Source organism: Perca fluviatilis, chromosome 2 (assembly GCF_010015445.1).
Source record: "Perca fluviatilis chromosome 2, GENO_Pfluv_1.0, whole genome shotgun sequence".
Taxonomy (NCBI): domain Eukaryota; kingdom Metazoa; phylum Chordata; class Actinopteri; order Perciformes; family Percidae; genus Perca; species Perca fluviatilis.
This window is the reverse complement of record NC_053113.1, coordinates 6,613,239-6,624,868: the sequence shown is the minus strand read 5'-3', so window position 1 is coordinate 6,624,868 and position 11,630 is coordinate 6,613,239. Positions and strand designations below refer to the sequence as shown.

Sequence of the window (11,630 nt, the reverse complement as noted above, 5' to 3'; positions counted from 1 at the left end):
TCCCTCATGCTTTGAAAGACACTGTTTTGCAGATGCTGCATGGACATCCAGTGACTGGTCATCTATCGGCTGATAAAGTCCTGAAACGTGCTCAGCAACTGTGCTATTGGCCCTTTATGTCACGTGACATCAGGATGTGGTGCAAGCAATGTACTCCATGTGACGCAAGACGGAGTCCCACACCTCAGAGAGCTCCAATGGGAACAATTGTTGCTACTGAGCCATTCCAAAAGGTTGCAGCTGACATACTTGAGCTCCCCATCACAAGTCGTGGAAACAGGTATGTGCTTGTTGTCCAAGATTATTTCTCCAAGTATGTCAACCTCTATGCCATCCCAGACCAGCGCTCCATAACAGTTGCGAAATGTCTGTTTGACAACTTCATCTGTGAACATGGCATCCCGGAGATGCTCCACACCGATCAGGGACGTCAGTTTGAGTCTGACCTGATGAAACATCTGTGTGAACTGCTGGGCGTGAAGAAAACACGAACCAGCTCATATCATCCTCAGTGTGACGGCATGATTGAGAGGTTCAACAGGACACTTATTGATCAGTTAGCTAAGACACTTCTTCAACAGCCTGGTGAATGGGATGACTGCCTCAACCAAGTTGCGTTGGCTTACAATACCAACCCTCACTCTACAACAGGTTTTACACCATTCTTCCTCACACATGGTCATGAAGCCAGGATGCCTGCCGACATGCTGTTACCTAACAACACACCATCTTCGTCTACTACAGGTTCCCCTGCTGACTATGTTGCACGATTGACGCAGAAACTTCAGTCCGCTTTCCGTTCGGCTGCATGGAACAGAGATCGGGCCCACAATCAGCAGAAACGACAGTATGACAAGAGTGTTAAGCACACTCCCTATGTTCCCAGAGACCTTGTCTGGTTAAATGACCCCACTACAGCAAAGCAAAAACTTGCTCCCCCCTTTGAAATATTGGAGTGCCTTGGATCTGATGTGGATTCTCCTGGAGTGACATATAGGATTCACTACCTCCTGGATCAGTCTGATAAGTCCCAGATTGTCCACTACAACCGTCTCAGACCCTACCATGCTCCTGTACCAGATTGTGGACCTGAGGCACTTACATGTGATTCTTTGCAGCCTAAACTCCCTTGTTTGACTGCATTGTCAGGTGCTTTGCCCTTTAAGCCTTCAAAGTTGGCAACCACGAAGAGCTTCAACTTATCTGGCCACAGCAGTACTCCCTCATTAACCCTTCCTACTGGCCATCCGCAACCCCGACCGCAGCCCCAATTCCGCTCTCCCCTGACTCAGTCTTGGTCTGCCCCCCCCTCTGGCCCAGTACGCCAGTTTGACACTGTCCCCTCTTCCACGCTTCAAGGTGCTGTTTCTTCGCTACGCCCTGGGAAACGTCCAGTTAGGCCTCCCAGATTCCTTGAGGACTATGTTCTGAAGTGACTCAGTTGCTTTATTGTCGTTGTTTACAGTTACTTGTTTGTTTACTTATGTATTTGCTGAGAAACGGGGACGTTTCTTTTGTGGGAGGGGGAGGAAATGTAAGGTTTAGAAGTGGAGTTAATTCATATTTGAAAGCTGTAAGGCATAGAATTTAATATAAGTTATATGTGAGTTCATTTACTAGAAATGTATTTACAATGTTTAGTCAGTTAATCATTTACATATTTATGTTACACAATTATTAGTTACATATTTACATGTTTACACATTTAACACAGGATGTTCTGTTGAATCTGCCTCTCTGATTCCATCACGTTTACCTCAGTCTGTTCTCGCTTCTGATTGGTTAGTGAAGTCACGTGTGAGGTCCGAACAAGGAAGTGTTGTTGCTGTGAGCAGTGTGCAGTAAAGTACGGCTTGAGAAAGTTATCCGTCTCCATCCAGCTGTTTATTCTCAAAGAGTGATCCACCACCACTTATCGAACCTTCACGTTACATATATATATATATATATATATATATATATATATATATATATATATATAATATTTATTACACTTTACAGATAGAGTAGGTCTAGACCACACTCTATAATTTACAAAGACCCAACAATCCCCCAAGAGCAAGCAGTGCGACAGTGGCGAGGAAAAACTCCCTATTAGGAAGAAACCTCGGACAGACCCAGGCTCTTGTTAGGCGGTGTCTGACGGTGCCGGTTGGGGATGTGATGAACAGTGGCAATAATAGTCACATTAAAGATAATGGAACAGTGACTTAAAATGGTAGTCGTAGTAGTTCATGTCATATCAGGGCGCTGCAGGGCGTTACAGGATGTAGCGTGGCACAGCAGAGCACGGATGGACGTAGCAGGAAGCAGCAGGGTTCAGCAGGACGCAGTATGACACTGCAGGGCACCGCAGAGCTTAGCAGGGAGTGCAGCAGGACCACGGAAACAGCTGCAACCAGGATCTTGGTGCCAACGTACTCCAAGGAAATATGCTGGGTGGAAAAAACATAATGACTTTGGGGAGTAAACTCCCCAGTGTTGGATTAGTAAAAAGCATTTCTGGGACAGGATGCACACAAATGGAGGGAGAGGAGAGAGCAGCTCAGTGTGTCAAAGGAAAGAAGTCCCCCAGCAGTCTAGAACTATAACAGCGTAACTAAGAAAGACAGGCAGTTTAAGGAGAGGAGCCTTGTCGGGCTAGAACTCTCCCCTGCCGGATCAGGCTGTACTGGCCTGCCTCCCTCTACTTTTGTTATATTATTAATCTGACGACTCTGAAGAGAAGCAGGCGGATGCTGCAACTCCTCACTCCCTAACTATAAGCTTTATCAAAGAGGAGAGTTTTAAGTTCATTCTTAAATGCGGTGACAGTTTCTGCACCCCAAACCCAGATTGGGAGCTGCTTCCACAGGAGAGGAGCCTGGTAGCTGAAATGAAAATGCTTTGCCAGGAACATGATGTTTATTCAAAGATAGAGCTTTATTAACACAAAACACACACAAACGCAATCAGAAAAAAACTATGTACAAAGCATGGGAGACACACAGCACACACAACAAATATCCCACGCTCACAAGAAGCCAAATCCTACAACACAGTCAACGCCTAACCCGCGGCCGCCTCGGAGCTGTAGGTAACTTGCGGCATTCTGTCTGAATTCGGTCCATTTTGCAGACGTCTGTGGTGCGTTGTCCTGTATTTCAGATCATCAGGTCTATGGTAGCGCACTAACAAATGTCCACCTCACCCGCAGCCAGCACACTCTGTCTCGCTTCCAGCAGCTGTAACATCAATCAATAAAGACAATCAGTACTGCACGATGCTTATGGACAACACATCTATGAATGCACCTGAAAAATATTCACATTGACCAAAAACGGATCTAATCTTACCCTCTTTTCTTCTCGACCGACTCCGAGCTGAACTCTTCACAGCTTCTGCCTGCGATGCCAGATCTGGTTGTTTCTACCTGAAGCTCCTGCGTGCTGTCTCGTAATATGTCACTTTTAAAGCAACTCACCCGCTTAGCTCTGTAATGAATGGCGCTGTAAGCAGCCAGGCACACAGCTGTTCTGCTGGCGTTTAAACTTGCGTGCATGGTGGGGTTTAAAACATTACTGCCAATTCTAAGTAGCCTGTTTAACATCCAAAGACAGTCATTGTACTTCTCAAGAGTTACTAAACAGTACAGACTAGCTCGCCGTTTCATTAATAATCTTATACTTACATTGTATTTTCCTTTTCTGTGGGCGCATCTTTACGGAGCCCTAGGTGATATGGAGAAGAAAAAAAAATCGTCTTGAGCAACTCCTGTGTGTTTCCAAGTGAAGCTTGACAGAGTGTACAGACAACTCTTTTACCAGTTGGCCTGAAATACTCCCATACTTTGGAAGTTTTTGCTCTAACTGTCGGACTCATCTCCCTCCACTATTTTTCAAATGGAAGCAGTGAAGGCGGGGGTAGGGGGCGGGGTAGAGTGATAGAGAAAGACAAAGAGGGGCAGATTAACCACACTGGTGTGGAGGTGAATTACAGTTTTAATGGAATACTGGGAAAGCTTAATAACAATAGGACAATTGAAGTCTAGATTATGAGGCCATTTCAGCAGAGCCAACAGCTTCATATGCCATGGACATGTGAATATGGTGCTGAATTTGCGAGTATTTTAAGAAGAGAAATGGTTGGGACTTTGTCATGCAATGACAAAGCTGATATGCTTCATGTGAAGCACAGTGTTTTGGTGTCAGCAGAAAGACTTCTCTTAGAAAACTGTACAGTGGAGCCTCTGTCTCCATTCCACCAGACAATGTTGGATGAGCAAGACTAAAGAAAGATCACTGTAGTCATGTCACTATGTACAGTGGTTCAGCTCTAGGAGACTGTGAATGAATCATGGAATGCACATTTTACCTTTGTGGCAAAGCCTGATTTAAACTAATTGTTGAAATAAACTATTTTGGGTATCTTTTTTTACATAACATTGGTCATTGCTAATGACATACACAGTAATTAATCATACTTTGATTAAATAAATCAATTCAAGCTAAAATTGAAGAGTCTACAATAATGCCCTTAACCCCAACTGCTCCAGTGGAGCTGCTGAGTGGCCAGCAGATCAGACTGTGGTTGTACTGGGCAGCTTCCAGGTATGAATGTGGAACTGTGTGAATGTGATCAGGGCGTTCCTGCAAAAGAGAGGCTGCCTCTCAGTGAACCTTCCCTGAATAAATAAAGGTCAAATAAAACAAAATTAAAACAAGATTTTCTTAAAATGAAGTTAATAGGCTCGTTGGAGATGAGCCAGATCTGCGCAGAATCGATCACCGGCGATCGCCGCCCAATGCATGCCGGTTAGATTTGTGTCCGACTTGATCCCGACTTGCTCTGACGTCATGCACATGTGGGCAACGATAACCTCACGAGATCAAGGCGGCCGCAGTTCTGAGACGCAGGTAGCGCAGTTGCTTTTCACCAACTGCAAGAGCCAGGCGGACGCAGGCAAACCCAGTGCAGCTGATTGGTTCAGAATCGACTCAACATGATGACGTTTTATATAAACTTTTTATTGATTTTGAATTGGAGGGATTTTAACTGCGATTTTTCTGATTGAAAAGCTTATTCTGAACAGAACACATGTTGTGAGGCTGATAGTGATGTTTAGAAGTCAGAGAGACTAAATCTGTTCAGATCATGGATCATCTACAGTGTGTTGTTAATTAAAATCAGCAACAGATCGCATGTAGAGAATTTTGACAGCTACTCTGTCATAATAAAATCAACTGGAGACTGTGTAGGAGCTGATATATGGGTCTGATAACATTTTATTAAATCAGAATTGGACCACCAGTGTTTCTGTCACTTCCTGTTCAGCCTGAAGGCTGCTGGAATCAGCTGGAAAACTGTCCCACTTGAGAGCGGATTTTTGTCACCGCCCCCGGGTGCTGCCGCCTGCTCTCATCTACTTTACAGGCGAGGCGCAGTTCATCTCGAACGAGCCTAATACCTTTTAGAAAAATGTCACCTGGGGTAAAACTCCCCCTGCTGCTACCCTGATTTGCATTTGTATAGCTCACAGCATTTTCATTTACATGTTAAAGAACATGTAAATAGAATTACAGGGAATAGAATTCCCTAGAATTAGAGGGAGGGGGGGTCATGGGGGGACAACTGCCAAGCAAGGCCCACGTCAATTTCCAACAATTCAAGGCAGTGTTCAGTGTTGCCTGTAAATTGCCGTGTACAGTCGTAAACCTGAAGTTCCACGACAATCTACAGTGCCGCTTACTGACGAAAATCCCACTTTTCATGCAATGATAACCACTGAAAACTGTCAAAAATTGGTGATCACTGATCGTTGTTTAGGTACATTAAACCACGTTAAGTTTTTTCACGTTAGGACTTATAAAGCCCATGAGAACCGTGGACAGTCAACCCACAGCCGCTCCTCTGCCCTGCTGAAAATGTGAAGCAGAAATGCTTAATATCAGATAAAGTCCATAATAATTGGACTTTGGGTTTGATTTTTTTTTTTTTCAGTGGTTATTAGGAGCAATATTAGAGAGAAGTTTGGTGATCACTGATCATTCGTTTAGGTACATTAAACCACATTAAGCTTTTTCACGTTAAGCGTTTTAGAATGTTCCACTATATAAATAACATTTTAGTTTATATGCACGTATTCACACAGATTTAGATAGGCCTACTTTTTTCATCGCTGGTTTTTGGAGTTCGCTGTGCAGAAGGCCCTATGTTGGGATATAGTTTGTACACCATCAGCTCAGCTGTACTTCATGGAGGGGAGGGTGAGTGAGTGGTCTGCAGAATACAGAGCCAGTGTAACAAAGTACCTTTAGACTCTACATCTAAAGATACTATGCACCCCAGCACCCCCTGCTGAAAATGACTTCCCGCACCTCTGGGGTCAAGTATACTCTGGTCCGGCCCAGAATTGGATGTAAAAGCCCCCCTCCTGAATTTTCTGTTTTCCTTCACACAGATAAAAATTTGTTTCCAGAATTTATTTGGTGCATACAAATGTATCAGGATGCAAGAAATAGCGTGTCACACAACTGTAGTTGGCATACACATTATGACAGGCACCACGTCCCCAAAGGAAAACTTTGTCATCATCTGTTTTATCTTTAAAAGATACATTTTCTTTGTTTGTTCATCTCACTTCAATTTTTCTTTTTTCTTTTATTATTCTAGTAAAAGTACAATTTGTATTTAAAAATAATCAATACCTGGCTTCTATGTATCAATATGGTATTGCAATGATAAATATCACCATACTATGCTGTATCCATTTCCCCCCTGCCCTTGCATTAACAATAATAATACATTTTATTTATATAGTGCTTTTCAAGGTACTCAAAGACACTTTACAATAAAGCACATGAAAAGCAAGTAAAACAGTAAAACCAGCAAATAACAGCAGGTGACATTTTATTTTATTACAGGGTTAAGGCTTATCTAAAGTCTTGGTCTTTGATAAGTGTAATAATAATAATAATGGGTAGGGAATTCCAGAGGGGGGGCTGTGATGGTGAAAGGTGAGGTATCATTAGCTGATCACTCACCAATAAAAACCTGCCTATTTCTCCACTGATTCTCACAAATCAACTTCTCGCAGATGGCTATTAATTCTAGTTTCTACATCATTTTCCAAATAATGTATCGACAGGGGGCTTTTATGCATTAGTTTACGTTTGACCAAAGATAAGACTTTTACATAGGCTACGTATTTTAGTCATTTGCAAACCAAACATTAAAGGGTTGAAGATCGGTTGGCAGGTCAGAAAGTATAATGACAAAATAATACGCAACATCATGGGTACACTGCTCATATCAAACCTGCTCTGTAATATTTCAAAGAAACAACTAAAAGAAAAGTTGAGTAGAGAAGCGAGGTGAGGTGTGCAGGTACTGACAGCTTTCTGTCTGGTCTGTTTAGAACCAGAAAAACACACTTTAAAGATTTTAATGTAAGTGTAAAGGATTAAAAGGAGAGGAATGATGATGGAGATGACCGTGTAACAGAGTCCATAAATGTTATTGACTCTGGTGTCAGAGCAGGCCAGTTTGACAACCAAGTAGTTATCACAGTAAACTTTGTTAATGATGTTCCCACACAGCTGTAAAGGAACACTCAAAGATATTGTGACAGCAACTCCAATCAATGGGACTAACCATGTTACAGCAATAAGCATGGCAACCTTTTTATATGTCATACGTGTGTTATATTGCAGAGGATAACAGATAGCAAGATATCTGTCATAAGACATGATGGATAAGTTAATAAATTGTATAGCTGCATAAGTATACAAACAATAAATCTGCAGGAAACAAAAGGGAGCAGAGACAGTGTGAATGTCAGAGAGGATCTGAACCAGAAGGAATGGAAACAACCCTGTACTACCATACAGTTCATTTACAAACAGGCTGCACAGAAAAAGGTACATAGGTTCATGTAAGCTTCTGTTCATACAGATAACCACAATCAGCAAAAGATTGGCACAAACTATTAAAGCATAAAAACACATAATAATCAGGAAAAATACGTATTTAAAGAGCCCAATATTAAAGTATGCACCAAAAGTGAAATATGAAACCTGTGTAGAGTTTATCATACTTAGAGTTTGGATCACAACACAACAAGCAAGTTTGCACAAGATGAACAGTTGACAATGTTACATTTTGTTGGAGATTTGCAGAAATCAAACTAGTTTAGATGTCATATTTATGCTCATTCTGGACTCACTAACACACATACAATATTCCTGCAGACAGTAAAGACATCAATTCTTAAAATGACAGATTCTCCAAACTTACCATTTACCTTATTTAACAGTTTATGACATTGCATGAATATTTACATTCATCAGCTGTCTAGCTGCAGTCATGCTGTGACTGCTTTGTAACTGAGATGAAACTCTGTCTGCTTCTTTTAAATCTTTTCAAGTCAGATGATGTCATGCCTCATTACCACGTGACACATCTAACTGACATCTGACCATCTACTCTCAGCATGTTAAAGAACAACATAGGTCAGTAAAATAAAATTTAAGCAAACGGGAATTGATTCTTTCTTTCTATCCCGTTTCATGGCTGTAGTTGTTAATCAAATAGTCAATCAACAGAAAATGTATGGCAACTATTTATGATAACCAAGAAATCATCATCATCACATATAATTTTTCAATATTAATAATAGAAATAATAATTGAAGTAATATTGTTCATACTGAATAAAGAATGTATTATAGAAAAGCAAAACAATAATAATGAAAGGGCTTTTCCTGCATATAGACATATTTGGCGCCCCCCCACCCCCAAAGAAGTTTTAGCCAGCATCAAAGTTTAATCACCAGCACATAAAAGTCTTTGATTTCAAGCAGTCAACTCCCCTCTCGTCGACAGCTGCTATAATTTAGACATGCGTCTGGCGCCGATAAGCCAGCGCTGCATTGTTTTGACTGGACCTGAACGCATTGCTATAAAGTAGGGGCTAATGGAATCTAACTTTTACTGTCCAGAGTAGGGTTGTGTTCCGAAACCCGGTTCCACTATGAAACCAGTTCCTACGCAACCGGTAGGAATCGGACCGGATTAGAACACAAATTTCGGTTCCTCATTTTGGTTCCATGTGTCCACTGAAATATTTTCCCTCTGTCGCACCGAAACAGACGTAAAAATATCACACTTTCTCTGTAGTCTACCGTTAGCTAGCTACCGTAAACGTAGGCTACTTTTAAAATGCCATATTTTCCCTCTGGGCTCATCAAAATGGACGTAAAGGCCTTTCTTTGATGTCATTTTTCAGTTTTTCAAGAATCGGTTTAGGAATTGCAATGGTTTTAAAAGTACTGGTTCGGCATTGGAATTCCAAATCCAAACGATACCCAACCCTAGTCCAGCGTCCAGTATCGAACTCTTCCGGTGACTCTGCTGTCCCGGGAAACGGCGGTGCAGTGAGATGAAGCTCTGCTCCTGGACGGAGGAGGAGCAGCTGCTGTCTGGCGCGGAGCTCTCAACCTCCCGCCAGATCAACCAACTGTGCCCGATACAGTAAGCAGTGTGCTCTTCAACCAACTGGAATAGAGAATATAACAGTGCTCATCCCAACTGAAGTATCTTAGCACCGAGGAGAGAGGCAGCCCGGGATGTGACAGCTGGCTAAATTACCATCAGATTAGTCATCTATCCATACAGCTATTGCTATGTGACAAACTTAATTATGGGTCAGCCCAGTACTGTTAACTGTGGTTAAAACAATCATACTAAAAAGAACCTTAATGAGCATGTGTTATCAATACATTAGGTCTCTGCTGCATTAATATATAGAAATATTACATATTGTACCTTTAAAACATATACCAACAGTGACTGGAATAGAGCAATAACAACACAAAGTGTTGATTTATTAAATTAAAGCAATGGAAATGTACATCATGCCTAGTTCAGAGTTTCTGTTAAAAACATTTTGCAGCAGCGGCCCACCGTTGGACCAACTGGACTTTGGGGTCAAGTATACTCTGGTCCGGCCCAGAATCAGATGACACTTTGTTTCTACCATTTATAACAATTTGTTTCCACCATTTATTTAGTGCATACAAATGTATCAGGATACAAGAAATAAAGTGTTAGATGCTCAAAGTTTCTTTGGGTAGGACCACCAGACACCTCCATGCTTTTAATATGTGTCCCCCCCCAAGGCCCATTTGAGCCAAGAAAAATTCTAAAAATGACAAATACACAAAAAAGACAGAAGAAATTGAATATTTAAAACTGAGACAGACCCTCGGAAAACGGACCCATAGATTATTTGTACAAGCAGTAATAACTACCCATATTTATGTTTTGCGACAGTGGCCCACTGTTGCTGCCGCTTCCTTCAAAATATAAAATGTCATGAAATCATAGTGACAACTGTAGTTGGCGTGCACATTATGACAGGCACCAAGTCCCAAAAGGAAAACTTTGTCATCATCTGTTTTATCTTTAAAATATAAATTTTCTTTGTTTGTTCATCTCACTTAAATTTTTCTTTTTACTTTTATGATTCTAGTACCCAAAAGTTAAAAATAATCAATACCTGGCTTCTGTGTATCAATATGGTATTGCAACGAAAAATATTGCCATACTATGCTGTATCCATTTTCCCCCCATCCCTAGCATTAACAATAATAATACATTTTATTTATATAACGCTTTTCAAGGTACTTAGGATAATTATTTATCAAAGAATGGACAAAATTACTTGAGTTCTCTTAAAAGTTCATTTACTTGCAGCAAGTAGAGTCAGTTTAACAGCACTCACAGCAAGTATAGAAAAATTACTTAAGATTTGTTCACAACAGTGTCTACAGTACTAAAAGACACTTTACAATGAAGCACATTAAAAGCAAGTAAAACCAGCAAATAAAAGCAGGTGACATTTCATGTTTTTACATGGTTAAGGCTTATCTAAAGTGTTAGGCTTTGATAAGTAATTTTAATGTGTCCAGGTCAGTTCCGTTACAGATGTGTATGGGTAGGGAGTTCCAGAGGTATGGGGCTGCGATGGTGAAAGGTGAGGTATCATTAGCCGGTCACTCGCCAAAACACCTGCCTGTTTCTTCACCGGTTCTCACAACTCAACTTCTCGTAGATGGTGTTGTATTTTCTTGAATTTTGAGGAAAGAGAGGCTTGGTCCAATGAAGACTAACAAAAAGATAAGAAAATGGCATGACAAAAACAAGTTTTAACGCTACAGCGGACTGAAAAGATGCATCTCCCTTGTGGATTCCCATTTTACAGTCCCAAACATTTCAAGTTTCACCAATATATTCCCTTGAAGTTGTGGGTGGTTCCTTGGATGAAAACTCTCTCCATTGCTCCGTCATCGCCCAAAAGACGGCGTTATTTCGTGGCGTGTGAACAAAGAGCTTCCTCCTGTATGCTAAGTGACACACGTACATGATCAAATTAGCACAATAAGCTGCAGAGGGCAGGATGTTGATTGGGATGCAGTTTTCCTGCCTAACTCAGCTGCAGCATACATAGTGAATGCATCAAAACATAAAAGTACATTGATATCAAAGATCAGCATTGTTTTAACTTTTTTAACCTCAACAATGGCCATTTTATTTCTAGTTTCTACATCTCTTTCCAAATAATGTATCGACAGGGGTCTCTTAAGCATTACA

General features: G+C 41.2%; 1 protein-coding gene across 1 annotated transcript; it reads right to left on the bottom strand.

Annotated features, from left to right (window-relative positions):
• Positions 1-7,145: 7,145 nt before the first annotated feature.
• On the bottom strand, positions 7,146-8,072 carry LOC120545416 (olfactory receptor 11A1-like). Its single transcript, XM_039779723.1, has one exon. The coding sequence runs from the start codon at positions 8,070-8,072 to the stop codon at positions 7,146-7,148; it is 927 nt and encodes a 308-aa protein (XP_039635657.1).
• Between the last annotated feature and the right edge of the window lie 3,558 nt (positions 8,073-11,630).